This window comes from Apus apus, chromosome 1 (genome assembly GCF_020740795.1).
Source record: "Apus apus isolate bApuApu2 chromosome 1, bApuApu2.pri.cur, whole genome shotgun sequence".
Lineage (NCBI taxonomy): Eukaryota > Metazoa > Chordata > Aves > Apodiformes > Apodidae > Apus > Apus apus.
The window spans coordinates 18,487,288-18,509,145 of record NC_067282.1 but is presented as its reverse complement, the minus strand read 5'-3'; the positions used below and the strand labels follow the sequence as shown (position 1 = coordinate 18,509,145).

At 37.7% G+C, this 21,858-nt stretch overlaps 1 protein-coding gene across 2 annotated transcripts in view; it reads right to left on the bottom strand.

Annotated features, from left to right (window-relative positions):
- The window catches only part of IFT88 (intraflagellar transport 88), a 43,365-nt gene extending 22,215 nt beyond the window's left edge, over positions 1–21,150 (bottom strand). The window contains exons 1-20 of one of the 2 annotated variants that reach the window (XM_051626441.1): positions 20,868–21,150; positions 20,672–20,734; positions 19,983–20,076; positions 18,961–19,026; positions 18,354–18,410; positions 17,555–17,608; positions 15,553–15,616; positions 15,407–15,476; positions 14,727–14,817; positions 14,110–14,214; positions 13,022–13,124; positions 12,279–12,393; positions 11,948–12,179; positions 10,701–10,771; positions 10,154–10,240; positions 8,522–8,621; positions 5,009–5,095; positions 4,168–4,354; positions 3,496–3,604; positions 716–866 (exon numbers count right to left, since the gene is read on the bottom strand). In XM_051626441.1, the coding sequence (XP_051482401.1) occupies positions 716–866; positions 3,496–3,604; positions 4,168–4,354; positions 5,009–5,095; positions 8,522–8,621; positions 10,154–10,240; positions 10,701–10,771; positions 11,948–12,179; positions 12,279–12,393; positions 13,022–13,124; positions 14,110–14,214; positions 14,727–14,817; positions 15,407–15,476; positions 15,553–15,616; positions 17,555–17,608; positions 18,354–18,410; positions 18,961–19,026; positions 19,983–20,072 (1,839 nt within the window). In that variant the 5' untranslated portion in view covers positions 20,073–20,076; positions 20,672–20,734; positions 20,868–21,150. Of the gene's footprint in view, positions 1–715; positions 867–3,495; positions 3,605–4,167; positions 4,355–5,008; positions 5,096–8,521; positions 8,622–10,153; positions 10,241–10,700; positions 10,772–11,947; positions 12,180–12,278; positions 12,394–13,021; positions 13,125–14,109; positions 14,215–14,726; positions 14,818–15,406; positions 15,477–15,552; positions 15,617–17,554; positions 17,609–18,353; positions 18,411–18,960; positions 19,027–19,982; positions 20,077–20,671 lie in introns of both variants that reach the window. The other variant, XM_051626432.1, reaches the window with a different exon arrangement.
- Positions 21,151–21,858: the final 708 nt, after the last annotated feature.

Here is a 21,858-nt window from a genome sequence, read left to right as displayed (position 1 = left end):
CTAAAACATTAAACAATGCTAACTAATCTGTGTACAATTCCACGTTCAGATCAGTCTGCTGGAAAACTTGCCTAAACACATTATTTTCTATGAAACACACCTGCCGAAATAGGCAGCAAAATTATCATCAAGCACAACTCCACTAGTATTCAAACTATAACACAGACTTCTGTCACCCTCACTTTACACAGAAAAAAAAAGCAACTACAGCCAGTACTACAGATAGCTTCAAGTAAAAGAAGATGCCTATCTTTAGGTAACTGTCTATACATAATGTCTAGCTGTATCATTGATATGTAGATATAGAAACGTACATACATAAACACATATTTTATATATTTATATCCACTATACAGACACAGCTTCCGATCAACACAGTCACATCACACACCTTTAAAATTACATTTTTTATATAAATTTTTAATTTTTTCTCATACTGTATTTTAAATTAAAATTATTAGGGGTCAATGGAAATACTGACTGTATGAAAAATGAAAGCCTGAGGTCCAATACCACGTAGAAACACAGGCTATGTGCTTCCTTAGAATCTGACTACAAAATTTAGATTTTTTCAACTCTCTCTCACAAAGTATCTCTTTTTTAAATGACATTTAAAAAAACATTAATTACAATTGTTAATTTAATATAGGAGCCTATACCAAAATTTTCTTTAATTATGACGAAGTGCACTGGAAAAGCAATAAAGAGCAAGTACCTCATAGTAATAATGAAAAGCTTGGGATTTATCACCTTCATTATCATACAATTTCCCTAGCTTTGAAAGTACACGTGGATCAGTTGGTACTACACTGATCAACTGCAGGAGCCACTCTATGGCTTGACCGGGATCTTCCATGATCTCATATCTGCGTTTTCTTCAGTCAAGGACAGATGCTGATGATGTTTTTACTCAGAGCTCCTACTGCTTTACATAATGTAATCAACGTGCTGGACAGATATGCCAGTCACTGAAGTCTGTAGATACACTAGGATTTTTTTACACATTGCTTTCATAATTTAATTCATAAGAAAGTGTTTTTGTTACCCTAAAAAAAAAAAAATACTCAGATGCTTTGGCTCCTCCTTCACACTTAAAACACTTTGGGGTCAACAGAACCCTGGGCTTGGTTCTCCCTCTGTCACTGATCTTGATGTGGAGAACGGCTCATCTTCCCCCCGCGACGCTGCCTCATTGCTAAGAATGAAGCAGGAGAACCAGGTGATTTATTTGCAGCCTTTACAACTTGGTTAGTTTTTCATAATATATCGTTTTGTCCTAAAGAAGGTGATTAGGTAAAACTGCTCTTGTCAAGAAGAGACTTTTGCCAGCTGTATGTCTAAGAAGCACAGTACAGTGTATGATTCCACTCCAGAGGATAAAGGCATCTTTAGCTGTAAATAGGCTGTAGCGTGCTCCCACCTCCTCAGTCACCAGAGCAGCACAACAGCTCAGACCTTTGCAGCCACGTCAGCTGGAGCTAATGCCCAACATGCTTCTTCAATTTCTGCTGCGCCCTACCCTTCATGGAAAAAGCTTGTGAGCATTGGTGGAAAGCAGCTTTTCATAGGGTGGAGCAGAGAAATTCTCTGGGACCATAACACTGTTGTTAATAAACATAACAGTCTTCTTGCATTTTTGAAAGTTACTTATTTTACTGAATAAAATGTATTTTTATTACTTCCACTATTCTTAAAGTGTAGTAAAGCAACTGGAATCTGTTCTGCCTTGGGGGAGATTTTATTACAGTTTGCACATCCTCAGCATTATTAAAGAAATTCATAGTGTAGAATATCACTGGTGATGTGCAAGGCCAGCCTCTCCTCAGCCTTCTATCTGCTGAGCTTTTGCAGTGCTGGAAGACAACTATTTTCTTACACACACACTAACTAACCTGAAAACAGCTTTCAGAACAGAAATTCACTTTCATTAACTGTATACTCTTTTTCTTAAAGGCTATACTCAATTGTACTTGAATCTGCCACATTAAGTAGGCTTGTCAAGAAAGTCTGTGTTGCAGGAGAGAGCTGTACACAGCATTTCAGAATAACACCCCTGCCATGGAGAAGAAATTGTTGGGCTCATACAAGCGGAGTTGGTGATCCACTGACAAGACCTAACGTGTCACTACTTGGAATCTTTAAAAGAGCTGCATGTCCTTTTTAAAGACAGGCAATAGCTCTAACGGGAACCGGGAGTTTGCTTCCAGGGCAGCCTGGTGAACACCACAGATCACACTAGATCTTCAGAATCTTTTACCTGGCTTCAAAGTCAGTGGAATAGCAGGTTGTAACAGCAAATACACGTTACTGTTCATAATGAGCAATTCTGTATTTTACACTTTCATTGCACATCCTGCAATGCCTGTCACTGTCTCACTGCACACTAACAATACAGTAAAGATGGGACTGAGGAAACAGGCTGTAAATGAGATCTGTTAACCTGACAGTGCACTTGGGCCTCAGCATACTAGAGAAACTGATTTTCCCCTAAATATAATTTTAGATTCTGACTTTGACAGTGTAATACTTTTTCACCATCTTTTCAAATTTCTAGCTTAGAGATTTCATCAAGTTACTTGTATGTGAATGGCTAGTGGTCTGTTTGAAAACATTTTGATGAAATGTGTAGTAGATTTACAGTTTCTTAATAAACTCTGAGTAAGCCAGGCCCCAAATAGCAGCTGGTTCTCTGTCAAGATCATTCCTCATGAGCTGCTCCACTTCACTCATTTTGCCAAGATTCACTGCTGCCTCCTGAACTGCCTCTGAATCACCAGAGCTGTTTGAGTAGTGAATGCCCAGAAGGTAATTCACTGTAGGCAGTCCCTTCCTGTACACCCTGATAGGACACTCCTCAAAGCATGATTTTGACCCTTTGAAACTTGAATCAAGATTCTAGGGAGGGACTTTCTACAGGGGCATGTAGTGATAGGACAAGGGCTAATGGCTTTAAACTGGAAAAGGGTAAATAAGACATTAGGAAGAAATTCTTCACTGAGGGTGCCACTGACGCTGGCACAGGTTGCCCAGGGAAGTTGTGGATGCCCCATCCCTGGAAGTGTTCAAGGCCAGGTTGGATGGGGCTTTGAGCAAGCTGGTCTAGTGGGAGGTGTCCCTGCCCATGCAGGGGGGTTGGAACTAGATGATCTTTAAGGTCCCTTCCAAATCAAACCATTCTATGATTCTGTGATTATTTTAATAATAAAATCAGTAGCATTTTAAGTATTCCAGGACACAGTTTAAGACAAAGTGTAAATATATTCCCTGCAACGTGAACAATCTTAGTGTTTTCCTTCACTTGTTTCACTGGAAATGTTCAAGAAGGTCTGCTCCTGTTTTTACAAACATTAGAGAATTAATGTATGCATGATCACCCTAATTATAATGGACACTACAGTAAATTTTTAAGTTGTTATGTCATGACTGAAACACATATTTCAGATTAAATGAGTTCACTAAAACCACCATTCCTTATTGTAATCCAGAAAAAGATACATGTTTGCTATCTGGTGAAGAACTTGGGCACTATTTCGAAGGATTGCATGGAGCTTCAGAAAACAATCCAAAGCTTCGTCTATTCTGTTTAACTTCTTGTATGTTAAACCTAAAAAACAAAGGTTACATTATTAACACAAGGGGAAAAAGATTACTCCAGCATATTAACTGACAGAACAGCAAGAAAAATTAATTTAGGAACATAGTACTCAGAAGCAGAGTAGCTGCTTTGACATTGATGGCCTCTGTTCTCAAGAGCCATACTTACAATTCTTACCAGCTAGTACGACTCACAAAACTGATAAACACAAGAAACACAAACCTAATCAAAGACCAAGAACATATATAATTTCATTTTTTAATAAGATGAAGGAGGAAAAAGAAAGGGCTTTTAGAGGGGAATTACTCTGATAGTTCAATATTGTTAAATTTTTAAACTGAAATTTTTATCATCAAAGTGACTTAATCCTCTGCAATTACTAGTTGGTAGTTAACACTGGTATATTTTGCAGAAAGATAGGAAGTAGAAATTAATACTTTGCTATAACAAATTTCTGAACAAATAACAATTACTATGGATTTCTACACAAGAACATTTTGAAAGGCATATTCTCAGAAACACTTGTGTTACCTTTAAACAAAAGCTAAATCATAAAAGCACCATTGCCTTACCAAGATTATAAAGTGCTTCAGTGCATAAGGAATCATTCCTGAGAGCTTCCTTATAAAACTCAGCTGCTTTTTCATAGTCTCCATTTGCAAAAACAGTATTTCCTTTGTTAGTTAGAGCTGCTGGATTGTACCTATCAGAATTTACAGCTAAATCTGCATAGTTAGTTGCTTGTGCCAATTCATTCTCCTACATGAACAGAACAAATATTGTATTAGTCATGTCAGTCAATTTTCTTGCAGCTGTGGCTACTTACAGTTAATACAGTGGAATTTCAAAAGACTGAGGATAAAAAAAAAAAGACATTCTTAAGTCCTAAAATAGTCCATATGTATTCGCATAAGGTGGATCATCTCTTTCAAGTTTCAGAGAATTTAACACTTGAGACATGTTTTGCCACTCTGTCCCATTCACTCTGGAAGTCCTCTTTGTTGCAACAACGCAGTATTTATTTAAAAAAACAAAAATAAATCCCCATACCCTACAAACTTCATGCACAAATGCACCTGTCTAGGCTACATACTTCACATGTTCCTGAAGTTCAGCCAGGGTCTTCAGGACCCAAGTTTTAAATGCAGCTGCTGAGCTTCTGCAGAAATCATCCTGCAGGCACACTTCTGTGGCCTAGGGCTCAATCTCACTCTTTCTCCCAGCAACAGTATACAAAGGACATCTCCAAACTTCAACTACCACCAAGAATGGGTGCTCCAGAGTAACTCCTCCAACACACAGTTTCTTGATCTTTACAGAGATTATTCAGCAGAGGCAAAAATTGCTACAAACATACAGAAGTTGCTACACAAACTGCAGTTCTTAACTGGTTTTGTTGAAGCAAACACTTACCAAATAATAAAAGAATGACAGGTTTGTTGCAGCTGCACTCTTCATTCTGCTATCCTTTTTTTCAAACATTTTTAAAGTTTCCAGAGCCTAGAAGTAATTTGGAAACAACTTACTTCCCACTGAAGCAAACCTATCGCAAATTATGTCAGAAAGCACTGATACACTTCACAGTAACAAACAGCTAAAATTATAAACTCATATACTCGCACACATGATTATTACTAGAACTTGTAACACAAGCTTATAAAGTTGTACACACATAACTGTATTACACATAATTTTGGTCACAATATTTCAACAGTATTGGCTATGTATTACTTCTTCAAAATTCAGTAATGTACCCCAAGTACACAGATATCTGACAATTCCATACATACAGAAAATGAGTTTATATTATTTGCTTTTAATCTAGTCAACTAATTAAAAATCTGATACCCATTTTTCCAGTTACTTAAGTGAAAACCAAAGGATTTACACTGAAACTCTTATTAAAAAGCTGAAGCGCACGTTGCATTAAAAAAATGAAAGATATGGTAGCATTGTATTCCAACTTGCAGTTGTTTTGATTAATGACACCTGGCTAAGTTCAGGAATTACTCAAGCATGAAGAGTGAGGCCAAAAAACAGCTAGATGTCATTCATTGATTTAGTCAACTACATTCCACTCAGAACTATGAACTACTACAGGTCATAATATTCTCCTAATGACAGACAATTCTCTAAATAAATACACCAATTTAAACTGAGAAGAGCATTTCAAAAGTTATGCTCAAGATTTTGTGATCTCTGAAATGTAACACTTCAACTAGGATAAATTAAAACTTTTATATGCATGTATTTGTGACTTTCTCTAAAAGGGGAATGATCCCAAATATTTACAGATGTAACACTACAGTATCTGAGGTACTCTACTCATATACAAAGACTTGTTTCTTCAAGTAAAAGCTGTGCATTTCTTGCAATGGAATTTATTTTTATTTAACTTAGAGCTATATACTTAAAAAGTCACTTTCTGAAAAGCCAGTTCCCGTTGTAGCCAATTTGTTTACATTTGCTTTTACTTCTAAATGGCACCTTTGACAATAGAGTGGAAGTTATGTGTAATGAACTCTGCTCATTTGCTGGCAAACTACACTGCAGGTCTCTTGAGCCATTTCAACAATTATGAGACCTAGGATGAAAATCCATAGCAATATTCCTTTTGTCCTTGCAAAGTAGAAATGTTCTCATCAGCGTAACATCAGCTACATTTTAATATTTCTAAATAACTTCTAACTTTTTAGTTCCAACACTAACACTTACTCAGATTCAACAATCAAAACACAGATTGTCCAAATAATTGGTGACATGTTTTCAATGTACCTAAATTATTTGCTTACAGAAGGTAAAGTTCAAAGCAGATTGCCTGACCCAAGAAAGGTCAGCCAGAGGTGTTCAGGAGCTGCTTGGCTAACCTGCAGAATGTGGTTTTTCAATTAGTCTTCAAAGTTTCTCTTTAAAATTAAGAAAACATTCAAAATATCTAATACTAATAAAACCCCTTATAATAAAATAAAATCTAAACATATTATAGTAATTTCCACACTCATTATTTTTTTTTTGCTATGACTGTTTTAAAATCGCATATGCATTCCGATGAGCACACAGTTAAAGCCCATTAGAGTTACAACAGAAATCTGTTGTAGTTCTTTTTTTTTGAAACACAGTAAAACTTTCAGCCTTGAAACTGAGTATTTAAAAAAGTGCAGATTTAGTAAGTGTATGAGCAACAGACAAGACAGAATTAATATAAGTGGCAGCTGTGTTAGAACAAAACAAACAAAACAAAATAAAACACAAAAAACCCCCAATAGACTCTCTGCATCACCATTCTGCAGTCCCACTCTACGATTACGTAGTTCCAGTGCAGGTTAAAGGTGTTCTATCACATAGTCAAAATAGAAGGAATGTATTTTCCACTTACTAACTTCCAACACCCTCCCTCACCCTCCACTGCAGTACTCCATTGCAGTATCCACAGTAACATTACCAACTAACTCTGTATCTCATCTTACCTGATTTTACTTTTTTAATCTATACTGGATACTAACTGGAGATTGCAAAATGTTAACATTGAAACAGTAGATTCTTGAGATCATATGACTGTTTACCTAACTGTAACACTCTCACTGACCAAAAGCTATTCTCAATAAAGCTGTCAGATTTGCCCAAAAATCTTCCAAGCTCTCAAACATCTTCCTCACCTCAGAAAAGCTATCAGTCAGACACACAGTGTAATAAAGGATAACTCTACTGTTGTATCTACACAAAAGGAGAAGACAACAGGACAGACAGGAGGAGCAAGAGCTGCTCAGGAAACCAGAAGTGAAGGGAAGGATAAGCACATGGCTCTGCATTTTCCCTCCAAGTTACAGGAAGATGAAGGACCTCAGAAGATGACAGAGGTATTCAGCTTCAGCTGTAATTTTGCTGCATATGAACTTTCATACTTCTTGCCACTCGTGCAAACTTGGGGGTTGCAACATTCCTTCTTATTTATTCAGCATTCCTATCATTGAATGTACTGAACGGTGCATATTAAAAGGAAACTAAGCAAATCCTGGGAGATACATGAGTTTCTTCTTAACATGAAAATTGTTTTACAATTGCTCACATTTCAAACCGTCTTTGTTCACAGACAAATAAAAGATTACATGACAATTTTTACAAAATCCTGGTATTATAAATTATCCCGCAGCCTACAAAAAATTAAGAGGAAAAAAACCCCAGATCTGTCTTAAAAGAAAACATCGTAAGATGCATATTCCCTAAAGATAATACCAAAAACATAAAAATGGAAAGTTGTGGTACTAATTCATACACCTACTTTGACAATTTATGCATAGAAAAGGAAAGCTTCATTTAACAGCCTGCTGTACTCATTAGCAAGGGAAGTGATGAAGGCAGTTCAGCATAAAATTCATTGGCAGAAATTTGTCTAATGAGTGACTGGAGGGCCAGCTGCAGAGAGAGATCTTACCTACATGAACACATATAAGTAATTTCAACGTAGCCAAGTTACTTCACTTGTTTATTTAAATATATAACAAAACAATGAAAAAGGAACATATGCATGATAAAAACTGTAAAATCACAAAGATTTTTGTAGACTTGTCTTCTGAACTTCTGCTAGTTCATTAATTTTGAGCAATGAGCTATAATTTTACTTGGAAGTATCAATAATGTATCTTTTCTATTACTTTCCTCAGTGAAGATAATTAAATTTAGGTGTCTTAATCTTGAAATTTAACTGCATTCACTGTAACTTCTTGGCAGAAATTTCATGTAGATAAAACTCACCTCTTGCCAGTGTTTTTATAAATTATTTTACTTTATTATATTTATATTTAGCAACAATATGATTATTATGTTTGCATAAATAATTCCTTCCCTTGCTGAAAAATATGCTGTGGCTGAGAAAGATAGCTTTTGCAACACATTATTAAAAAGTAATAATGTATGAAGTTACTATACCTGGTTAAAGTCCTGCTGCCTCAAGTAAGTAGTGGCTTTATTTATTTCCAGGTCATTGGCTAGCTCTACATAGTGGGAAGCTTTTACTACTTCAACACACCTGTAACAGAAAGAAAGTCATAAACAAAATACATTTGTGCAAATGTCCCCACTTCACTTCTGTAAATATAAGTAATTGATTAAAAGCACAGTTAATACTCAGGGGACTCATTAATAAGTGTAGTGTTTGCAAAAGTAAGAAACTGCTGGTTAAACTTCTCTGCTAAGTTTGTATACCTCAGCCTAGAAGAACAGAGAATAAATCTGTCCTGATATACACAAAACAATCCCCCATATCTCACCAGAAGTTAATTAGCCAGAACAGCTAGGAAAGTGTTTTACCTCGTAGCAAGTATTTTGTGGATAGCACTAACAAAACTGAGTATCCAACAACCTTCTCCAGTTTTCTTAAAAAAAAAAAAATCAAGATACAGAGAAAACAAATCTGACTTATTCATGTTAGCAGGTTATAAAGCAGAAAGCTAATTTTCACAAGATATACTGTTTAAGTTCCAGTAAGTCAGAATGGAAACAGAAGGGAAATTATAAGATTATAATAGTTATTAAACTGCTAAACACCATCTCATAGACTAAACATGTCTGTATGAGAGATTATTTCATGGTATAAACAGCTTCATTAGTAAATTATAATGATAGGACCTGCAAAACTTGAAAATAATCCTAACTGTCCCTACCTTCCCCCCCTCCCCCAAAAAGGTAAAGTTCTCTGTTTTCATCAAACTTCTTGACTTCCCAAACATTGAACACATTTGTTACTTGTGATGCAGCAGCAGATAAACATTGATTTGTGTATATGTTATTTTCCAACATTATTAAAAATACTAAAAATAACAAATTAAGTCTTTACAATAGAAAACTAAAAACTAGTTAAAAATATTTAAAAGTATACTAATAATTTTTATATTGTCTTTGTAGAAAGTATGTCTATTTTATTTAGGTTTAGAGAATGGTATCCTGCTACAGAAAATACCACAGAAAGCAAAAGCTAAGCTGTAAATTGAAGATTAAATTGGATACAAAAGACAAAATGGTAAACTAGTATGCATGTTTAAGAAATAGTAGATTAGATATACATTTACAAACATTATTAGGTTTATTTGCAGTTCATTTATAATATCTGGATTCCAATGTTTTATGTCACGACTCTATGGAATATTGAAAACTTCTTAGGCACCCCAAGTCTTCACTATGCTACCTTCAAACTCAGAGTGGCAAGCACTGCTTTCTGTATTGTATTTGTCTGTCAAAACTTTAAAAAGTTATTGAACTTTCAAATTGAATTCAAGTTTAAGAAGCTCTTTTTGTGCCAACACAGAATGTTTCAAAATATGTAACTAAGAGTTGAGTTTCAATGATACAATGAAATTAATTTTTAACACAGAATAGACTCTAATACTTTGTTTTGTTCTTCTCCAGAGCATTATGGAGACAAACGGAAAAGAGCCTAGGCACTATGTTTGAGATGCACAACAAACTGTTTCCCAGGCTTTTTATGTTGTTAATCTGGTTTCAGAACCAGCATGAGGGATTGCCATATAGTTTACACAAAAAGAAGCCTCACTTGAGTCTTACCAGTCATAGCCCACTGCAAAAGATGTCTCAATTACAGGTGCAATGAGTTTAGCAGCTGTCATGATGTATTCCTCTGCCATGGATTTCCTAAGGAAAAAAAACAACAACACAAAACCCAAGACACAAACATGTCACCATTTTGAATACATATATACAGAAAATAACCAAATCTTGTTCTTGCTTCTTCCTGCACTCAGGACATCTTAGAAGTCAATCCAACCCTTCCCTGCTACTGCTGCTGCGCTGTATCTTGAAAAACCCTTTCCTTTTTTCTGGTTTTCTTTCACTGCACTGTAGTTCTTTTTTTTAAAATACTCAATGCTGCAAGTTTAAAGCAGCATAACCTACAGTATTTGGGGTAGATACTCTAATTCAGCACAGTACACTTAAACTGAGTGACTCAACCACCTGGACCTTCCAAACATGTTCTTTCTTAAGAATTATGAAGATACTTTTATAGCAAGAGCTGTGAACATGAGAAGACTGACAATATTTTCAGGAGCTACAAGTCATGGCACAGATAGGAAAAAACAGACTCCAACATTACCTCTTATGTTCTATTTGTCTTAAGCTGTCATTTTTAATGGCTTCAATCAGTAGATTTGTATGTGGATCATCCTGGAGGGGGACAAAACAACTGTAAATTATGCCAGTATCCATGCATTTTAATTATAGACATTATGACTGTAAACATAAATTGATACAAATTACCTAGTCTATAACATCAGTTATTTACTTCTCACATTTTAAAAAGCTAGCTTCAATATAAAGTTGTTTTCTAACCACAAAATCCAAAATTTGGCATTACAACTACTTTTAACTTTTGACGTATATGGTCATAGCTCATATGAGGGTTGTTAACAGGTGTAGTTAATGTGATAGGTATCAGATAGGGAAGTGCTACCTTCTCATTACAATAACTCACATGATCATCTTGTGGTTTCCATCACACACTTCTGTTAGTTCTAAAATAACTAATGCAGGTATGGATGGGTAGCCAGCCCTTCCTCATCTATATATGCTTCATGTATTACATTTTATTTGCTTATGCTAGGACAACAGGAAGCAAAAGCAACTCTTAAGCTGCAGCTAGTTTGAAAACTAATTACATCTTTGATCTTTAGGACTGAAAGTGGAAGCTTTGTATCACTGAAAAAAAGATTACTTAGACAAAATAAAGGGCTTGCCTTGATCTTTCTAAGAGGGACCCTAAACCTAATAATTACTTTTTCCTGTTTTAATATAATGAGCTGCTGGTTTCATGGTACAAAGGAAGTCCAGTTTCCAACAAGTCTAATGAACTAAAATAAGCATACATAACCTTAACTAAAATTTTATTCTGCAAAATAACATTACAGTTTTACAAGTTTTATCAGCACTCATTAGAGAAAGTATCAATTAACTTACTCATTGCTTTGCTCCCTTTATTTTCACTTATAAATATTTTATTATAATTTTTATAAAGGAGACAAAGCAGTGAGCGAGCTATGTAAGCCAGCCTAGATGAATTTCAACAAAATAATTATAAAGACAATCATGTGATGTGGATTTTATGTACATCGTATCTTCTGAGGAAAAAAGGATCTGAACATTGACATTATTTTACTCTTCTGAGCAGTACTGCCATACTAAGTTCATGATGGTAAAAGAAAGTTATTGTAGATACAAAAATACACATTTATTTACATGCTCAGTATAGTTCAGGCATCAAATGTCTCAGCCTTTCTCCTGATTTAGCATGTAAAGACACAATTTATTTTATTCAAGCATACAAATTATTTTGTCCAAACTTACATTTGGTGAAATATATTTGTCATCATAATCCACTTCCAAGGGAACTGCAATCAGTTTTTGGAAGGCTTTTTTCATTTTCTCACCATCTCCAAGAGCAAAATAACACAGGATCAAGTTGAAGCCTGCCTTCAGGCTTGGGGACACGCTCATTATATGTTCAAATGAATTAATGGCATCAACGTATTGGCCAGTTTTAATAAATGCAATTCCGATATTTTGCATTATTTTAATCCTAAGGAAATAAATCAGGATTAGGTTATATTTTTAACTATCAAACTATACTGTATCCAGAACTTGTATTTCAGAACGATGTCTACTAGTAGAAACTCACCTCATCTCTTTGTGGGTACTAGGAATCTGGTCTAGAGCCATACGGTAGAATTTTACAGCTTTTGAATAGTTCCGTTGTTTTAAATATATATTTCCCATATTCACCTTCAGTCTGCCTAAAAGAAGTCAATGAGTTACAGTCTTTTAAAGCAAAGTTACAGCATTCTAAACTTGTTTCAAAGTGACACACTAGAACACCTTTTTTGTAGATCTGTATTCATTATAGGGAACCAGCAACCCTTTAAAGAAAGACTTCACAAAACTGCCTCCTATGAATTTACAATCAGGAGGAGATGAAGTAGTAATGAAATCTAGAAAAGAGCTACCAGTGTAAGATGTGCTCTGATTTTGATTGTGAATTGCGGAATGAGATATAGATTATTTATAGTGCTTTCCAGGAAGACAGCTGCAAATAAGCATCTCTGAGAAAGTGCACTGTAGGAGTCTCCAAGATATGCAAGATACTAAAAGAAGCTTTCAGAAGGCAAAGTTGAATCAAAAGAGAAAAAAAAATGTATTAAAGCAGACAACCCAGTGTGCACTGCATGAAGAATTGATGGTCTTGGCTTTATCTTTAGCTTAGCCAAATCACATTAAGTGATACCAAGTCAGAGATCACAAGTATCTGTCATCCACTCTGACTGGCAGACCTGAGGGCTGAGATCTCTGTGAATTAACACCACAGAAAGTCCTAATTTTTAATGCCTAATTACCAATTTTAACCCACTTTGGAATGTACCCTACCTCCAGTGCTGAACATCTTATTCTTCACTATAACTTGGTAAGTATTCAGTGCTTCAGCGTACATTTCATTAGCAGCATACTGACTGGCCAGATTGAAAAGAACCTATAGAAAAATGGAATTTTATGTACAAGAAAATATGTTGTTCTCTCAACATTTATGAAATTGAATTCATAATAGATAATTTCAAATTAATTTACCTTGGAGGTATTACTTTTACCTGTTTTAAGCTTCCCATCTTTAATGTTCCTTTGTTCTTGTATATTGACACAGAGAAAACAAGCTTCAAATCTACTTATTCTACTAATTCTTTTACCTTTGTACTTAAATAACTACCACTAAAAGTCACACTAAGTGGGCCTTAGATCTAAGCAAACACAACGTTATAACGCAAGGGTATTAAAAAACATTCATACAGGATAATTTTTAGCAATTGAAATTTATAGCTCCCAACAAGTGGAAGACAGTCCTACTACCTCTGGTCACTCAGTTTACAAAGAGAGAATTTTTCCAAACTGCTGTTTCAAAACAGAAGTTCTGCTGGTGTCAGGCAAAGTATCTCCACGTTTGCCCCATTTGAAATTTGAAAACCAGAAGGTAAATCTAGGTAACTGTTTAAAGATCCAGGATTTAGGAATACTAATATAACCTATTTCATTTAATATATACTCTGTCACTTTATGGTTCAAATTAAAGGCAGTGTCTGATCTCAGTCCTGTTTTCTTCTCTTGGCATGTTATGCTTTCTACGCTATTTTTTAACTATAGGGTGTAAATCTTTTCTATTTTGATATGCATACTTTGTATGTGAATTGGTAGCTGGAATAGATGCTCATGGGCATCCTTCTTCACTTAATGTTGACTACCTGGTTTCTCTGGTACTTGAGATTGCAAGGGAAGAGACTTGATGATACAAATGGACCTTTGCAATCCAGTCTTCATAAAATTCCCCCACCCCCTATGTAAGACCATATCTGATCTGGTACACTGCTAGGAGCATTGCAATACACACACTCAGCATACACTGAAACGTCTCTTCAGGAGGTTTGCTACCAACACCTTTCACTCTTTAAAGATTTCTAAGCACTTACTGAGTAAGTGAGGTCCAAGTTGATGTTTTCTGGAGTAGAAATTTGTTCGCGTTGTCTCACCAATACTCTTTCCTTTCTTCCAGCTTCTTTTGCTTTTTCCAGAGCCTTAAAAGAGAAGACTAGAATTTAGCAATGCCTTAAATCTTACTCACCCAAGATGGCAAAAATACATTCAAAGCAACTATGAAAATAATACGTCGATTTTCTTTGGATGCACAGGCCATACCCAGTGCTTGACTTGAACTCAAAGAGAGCTATTTGGTAGCTAGTGGTGAAGCTGTGTCTTCTCAAGATACACCTTGATTCTCAGTCCTTAAGACAAACGACAAATTCAACTTGGCTGTTTTACAGACAATGAATTGGCAAATTTGATGACTTCTGCAGGAAAATGGGACTTGTCAGAAACTAACACAAACATCCTAGAAACTCCCAGAATAGTCTAGTGTAGTTGTCACGAGCCGATGTAAAGTAAAAAAAATTTTAAAGTATAAAAAAAATAATTAATAAATAGATAAATAAATAGATGAAATGTTTGAACCCAAGTCAGTCTGAAACATTTATTATTTCACATTGTTCTTCATGTAATAGCAAAAGCGAAGTGAAATTCAGAAGATTACCAATTTCAAGTCTCCACAGCTGTTGGCAATGCAGCTTTCTTCAACCAGTTCATTCACTTTTTTTTCCAACTGCCTCATCTTCTCTTCTAAACTAAAATAGAAGTAACAATAAAAGGATTAACACAAGTAATGTAACTGCAAACACTAAGCTTTTACAGGATAATCTCAATAAAACAACACAGTGATGTATTATCACATGTCACAACTGACTTGCTCTCAGTGTACTCCCAAACATTCACACCAGCCTACACAACCTTCACAACCTGTTTTACCTCAAGTGCTAAGGTCACAGTGAACAGAGAAAAACAGCAGGCAAAATTTCCCTAAGTCCTTCCTAAAGAGCTGCATGAATTATGGTGGTCCTTGCCTGTCACAGACTCTTCCACAATTCTTCACAATTCTATTAAAAGTATTACAGCATTTGTGTGGCAAAACCTATGTCCAGTTTGCTAAGCTACAGTCAGAACCAGAAATCACCGAAATCAGACATTCCTAAAAGTCAGTGCAACTGTTCTGGCAAGTCAGCTAGCCACACAAAGAAATGTTTCTGGCATTATTCCACAAAGTTGAGTTCGGCCCCTCAAGGGTTTTGAACTCTGAATGTTTTTAAGCTCTACCTATGGTTGTTTTTTCTGTTGCTGTTAATGCTTTGAAATAGTTTGATGCAAAACTGAACAAACCTGTCTGAATTCTTCATTTCCAGAGGTGGAGCAGGACCTCTTGCTTGACCAATAGGATCAAATGAAGAACCTGCAAAATTAACAAAGTACTGAAAACTGTAAAATAACACATCCTTCTGACAGCTGGTGATTTCTACAAACCATACCTCTCGTAGCTGCCTTGGTGTAACCTGCAGCATGCACTGCTGTCATTGGTCGACTAACCCCATCCTTAAATAAAAAAAGAAGACATATTAAAATAATCTTCCTAAAAAAATAGAAAAAACAGTGGACAGTACAGACATTAGCTATATATAACAAAATCTTTAAATACAAAAATCACTTGTTACCACTTCAGTAAAGTGAGTGTTTTTAAAAATGTTTTTATTTCTCAAATATTTACACATCGTATAATACGGATTTGTTCAGCCTTGAGAAAAGAGGGCTTAGAGGAGACCTTTTCACCATGTTCCAGTATTTAAAGATGGAGACTCCCTGTTCACAAGGAGTCACATGGAAAAGACAAGGGGCAAGGGGTACATGTTGCTCCTGGAGAGGTTCTGACTGGACACAGGAGAAAAATTTTTCACTGAGAGCAGTCAGCCATTGGAATAATCTCTCTGAGGATGTAGTGGATTCCCCAACATTGGACACTTTTAAGATTCAGCTGGACAGCTTGCTGGGCTGCCTTGTCAAGACTGGGCTTTTGTCAAGAAAGGTTGGACCAGATGATCTGTGAAGTCTGTCCTTTCCAAACCAATGATCTGTGACTCTGTAACTACCTACAAAGCAGAGGAACAAACACGATCAGGATTTCCTGCTCCAGCAGGGGTGGTTGGACTAGATGATCAGAGGTCCCTTCCAACCCCACACACTCTGTGAAACTATAACTGACACAATGGAACACTTATTATTTTGTGTGAATTTTATATGTATTCAGAATACTTACCTTCAAACATCTTTTATTTTTAGAAAACTCTTAAGAGTTGTTGGTCTTGAGTTCTGTAATGTACTCTAGCTTACTGTCACATTGCTTCAGAACTCAGTTGCTTTTTAAATTTTTTATTGACAATAAAGAGAATCCTGATATCATGGATCAGAATGTTTTACTTTATCTAAAGCAAGAGAAGCACAAATAAACTACAGTATTTCTTTGTATTTGTACCTCATACATTGTATGTAACCGTACAATGCCTCCTAGCACAAGAATTTCTGACCCAACCCCATGCCAGCTTAGCAACTTTCCTGTCAAGACACTGAGTACACAAATAAACCTTAATAATCCTGACCAGACTTCACCAGGGGCCTTCAGCCACACACTCTAACCAAGGTTCAGGAGCTTTAAGCTCAACCCTGGTCCCTCAGCCCTTGCCTGAGCTTTGTTGGAGGACTGCTGGTTTCCACATCAGCTAAAGCTATGCCTGGCTACAGAGTTCCTTGATCCAGATTTCATCCTGTGGAATGACCTCCTGGACTGATTTTAGCCTTGCTTTGGCACTATCGACCTGGCCAGTATCATTGTTCTTAACCTTGGCCTATACATTAACATTTTAGCTTATCCTTGGACCTGTCTCATCACCATGACATGGCCTTATGTTCTCCACGTTTGTGTGGACATGACCACCATTTCTAGGTGGATTCTACTTGCCTTGCTCAGGTACTGGGGGACTGGGTCCTGGCTAATGAGGTCCCTGCACTGCTGGCCATGCAATTTCCCTCTAGGGTCCTGGCTTGCCTTCCCTTAGGGAGCAGCCCTACTCTTGATGCTCCATGTTAACTCCTGTTTCTCACCTGGCTGACACAAAATAATAAAATGGCTATAGATATATTTAACATTAAGTCAATATACTTAAGGGTGGTGATGCAGCATATTCTTAGTAGTGTGTTAAGTGCATAAGAAAAACATGAAAATCAGAATCCACCTGTTGCCTATTAAAATGAAAAAATATTTACTGCATCTTAATAAGTGTTAAAAAGCACTTATTGCACATCTGTCTTACCTCCAAGCCCGTGCTCAAATAAAATTGTATTTTAAAAAAAGGACAAATTAAAAGTGTAATAATTTCTATTACTTCAATGAATTTTTAAATACTTGTATCAAACCCAAACACTTAGCAGAAAACTTCACTGATCCAAATCAATAACAAATGTAAACATTGAAACTTTTACCTGTATAGCTCCTGTCATTGGTCTTCCCATAGATGAAGTTAAAGTTGCCTTTGACTATAAAAACATAAATCAGTTGTTTGAAACTAGGATTCACATAGCATTAGACATCTGTAAAGGATATGTACAGCCTTCTCAACACTGAGTTTTAGGAGTTTATCTAATTCTTACAGAAGTTCATAGCAAAATTCCCATTTATGTTGTTCATATCTAACACTGTCAGTGCCTGGCAGACCTGAGCTCCAGTTGAGGTTCAGTTAGCACAAACTCACAATTTGTTTTTAAATGGACAGGCTGAGAGAGTTGGGGCTGTTCAGCCTGGAGAAGAGAAGGCTCTGGGGAGACTTTATAACACCTTCCAGTACTTGAAGGGGTTACTGGAAAGCTGGGGAGGGGCTTTTCATCAGAGAAGATAGTGATAGGACAAGGGGTAATGGTTTTAAACTGAGAGAGAGGAGATTTAGGTTAGACATCAGAAGAAATTCTTCACCATGAGTGTAGTAAGGTGCTGGAATAGTTTGCCCAGGGAGGTTGTGGAAGCCCCCTCCCTGGAGATGTTCAAGGCCAGGTTGGATGGGGTTTTGTGCAGCCTGGTCTAGTGTGAGGTGTCCCTGCTCACAGCAGGGAGGTTGGAACCTGATGATCTTTAAGGTCCCTCCCAACCTTTACAGTTCTATGATTCTATTATTCTATTTCTGTCAGACCTTTTAAAAAAAGCACAGAAATTTACAGTTTAAATGGCAAACTTATTTTTTGTTAAATACATCCTTTTCATTAAGAATGCAACAGAACAAAAACATACCCCTACTGCAGTAGCTAAAGGTCTTGAAGCTGATGTACCAGGGATTTTGGCTGTCACCTGGGTGGGGAAAAAAAACAACCCACAAAAACCAACAAAAGCTCCCACCAATTAACAACCATATGTGTTAATTATCAGTCCTTCTATATAATTTCTATAGTGGATTCATAGAAACAATCCCTCAATTATTATAGAAAATATTACCAGTGTAGAGCCAGATTAGTCTGGCAAAGTAGTAACATTAATCAGACAGTTTCAGCTGTTCTTTAGCCACATTGTACATACTTTTAAAGTGCAGGTGCTAACTTTATATTCAGTTTTGAAAATGGATATAAGATTAAGTCACAGCTAAATGAAAATAAGAAAATTAACATAATTGCATTACTATGGAGAAAAAAATTTACCAGAAAAATAATACATGGTTTTCTAAATCCCACTGTCTAGTATATATCTCAACCTTGTATGTCAGAGTAAATAATTCTATGTAAAGAACATTAAACAAATTCCTTTCATAATATATAATTTTTCTCTTAAACACTGTTTTATCTCATTTTATTTAGGACTCCATAAAAGGTCTATACTATTGCAATGTATTTTAAAAGATACTTACAGGGGGTCTTCTACCATGACTACTTGTTCTTGCTGCCTCTTGAAAAGCAACATCATTTTCTAAATCCTAGAAAAGATAAAATAAAATTAGCAACCCTCTTAAAACCACAACATCCAAAGCCACGATTCCAGAACCTTACAACTACTGAAAGCGGATAGGTAAAAAAACCCATTATTTTCCAAAAAATATTTTACTTGAAAATAACTGAATGGCAGGTTTTACTCACAATAAATAATCTTTTTTTGGTGTTTCAGAGTAGGAAATGTAAACACTTGCTGTCTTAAAAAATAAAAATACACTGAGGAACCACAGCTTTAGTGGTAAAATATAACATGAAATTTCATTTATGTCCAAAAGCTCAAAATTAGCACTGTCTCTGAATTTCAACATTAATGTCTGTCACACCAATACATTAAGGTATCTCATGTCTCTGAGGTCACACTGCAACTCCATGAATTTGGCACTGGGATTTCACACAAGATCCTGAGTCTTGCAACACTGTTCTTCTAACTCCACTACATCAGCAGTTAGCAGAAAGTGATCTGCAGAGTTAACCTAAGTTATCCCAGATGCTCTATGGATTTGCACAGAGACCTGCAGGACTCCACTGTTACCTCCTTCAGCTGCAGCACTGTAAGAGTTCAATAAACTACTGATCAATAAAGTAGCTTATTTTGTCAGAAAACTTCGCACTGCACGCTGCCACAGAAGCACCATATTAAATGTGCCTGAATGTGAATACAGCCTTCAAATAACCAGGATTTTTCACTTCATAAATTCTAACCATTAAAGAATACTACATCAGCCATGAGATGCACGCAAGTCTTTAATTGGAACAGAAAACTATTAAAAAAACCCAACAAACAACAAAACAACCCTATTAAAAATATTCTGGTGAAGCCTTGCATACTTCTTGCTAAATAAAGAAAATTTTACTTCAAAGCAGTAGCACACTTGTGCATTACTGTATCCACATGTTCTTATCTTGTACTTCAAAGTTAAACTCCTATGTATATTTTTACCTCTGTGTCAAATGTGGGATTATAGTCATTGTAGCCAGAATAAAGATCATCTTCGTCAGCCTCAGGAGCCAGATGCACATTTTCCATCATTTTCCTGTGAAACATTTAACATTCCAAATATTATCTCAGTGGTTTTATACATATCGTAAAAAACATAAAATATACATAGTAATAAAGTTTACAAGTTCAAAAGAGTGCCAACTTAATTGCTGCCTTTGAAATAAACAATAGGCTGTGATTAGTCACAAAAAACTAGGGCTTACCTATGAACTATATTAAATTACACTACTTCACATAGTTAGACTTTGTTAGTTCTTTATATGAGCCAGGAAAATTGTTTTAAAAGATATGTATCATTAAAACCATCATAACAAGTAACTATTACTTTTAGAACGGTATCTTTAAATTCTCAGGTAATAGAGTTAAGATAATTCTCTTATTCTAAAGTTTGCCTTTTTCTATTAGAACAAACCATAGCAGTCAGTCTAACGAGAGATCTCTCTGCCAGCTTCAAATCTTCCTTCCTTCACCTGTGTCCTTGTGTCAACACAGCCACAGCTATTCTCTATATGCAACATTCATCATATAATTTTGCCCCTTCAAGTGTTTTTTAAAAAACTAGAATTAGAGCAGCCTGGGTTCCAATGTCTTTCTTCATAAATACTTGTGTCTAATAAGGCTGCATTTACCTTGTGGTTTTTCCCCTCCCTGAGGAGGCCTCTCTCGGCCCGGATACCTATTTTCACAAAAACCTGCAGGAGATAACGCTTGGTTTCAGCTATGACGTGCCGCACATGCACTTCAGCAAGTACCCCGCAGCCGGGACGCGGCGCTGCGCCCCTCGCTGAGGCCGGCGGCCTCCCGCTGCAGGAGGATGCTTCACACCTGGCCGGGGCCTCCTCTAAGCCCTACGCGGCCCGGACACAGTGCCCACGGGCCGCTCCCCGGTACCCAGGGCCCGGTCACGGCACTCCCGGCGCCCACGGGCCGCTCCCCGGTGCCCAGGGCCCGGTCACGGCACTCCCGGCGCCCACGGGCCGCTCCCCGGTGCCCAGGGCCCGGTCACGGCACTCCCGGCACCCACGGGCCGCTCCCGGTGCGGCGGCGCCCGCAGCCGCGCAGGCCGCGTTGCTATGGGGCAAGCGGGCGGACGCGGCCCCACAATGCACCGCGCCCGGCAGGCCAGCGCCTGGGACTGCAGCGCATGCGCAGAGCGGCCGCCGGAGCCGCGCCCGGAGGGGCGGGCGGGCAGGGCGGCTCCTGGAGCTCGTCCCCTCGGCGGCGGAGCCTCCCGCGCTGCCTGCCCGGGGCTGCCTGCCGGGGCTGCCTGCCGGTGCTGCCTGCCGGGGCTGCCTGCCCGGTGCTGCCTGCCCGGGGCTGCCTGCCCGGAGCTGCCTGCCCGGGGCTGCCTGCCCGGGGCTGCCTCCCGTGCTGCCTGCCCGGAGCTGCCTGCCCGGGGCTGCCTGCCCGGGGCTGCCTCCCGTGCTGCGTGCCCGGTGCTGCCTGCCGGCGCTGCCTGCCGGTGCTGCCTGCCCGGGGCTGCCTGCCCGGGGCTGCCTGCCGGGGCTGCCTCCGGGGCTGGTCTGGGTGCCCCTGATCTCGGGGCTAAAGCAAGCCAGCGGAGCCTCCTCTCGTCTCCGGGAACCAGGCAACAAGAAATTCCTGCCCTCCAAAAGACGTCACTCCGGGGAGGAATCCCCGCAAATCCAGAAACTTCCGTGACCATCTCTACTGCTCTGAACAGATTTTTTTTCAAGTGAATTAATGTTAATCACTGAACTAGAGCTAAAAGGGAGCTAAATTTGACTTTTTTTGCTTGTTCTAGCTCTTAGTCTGAATTGATCCTGCAAAGTTAAACATACACTTAATCTCCTGA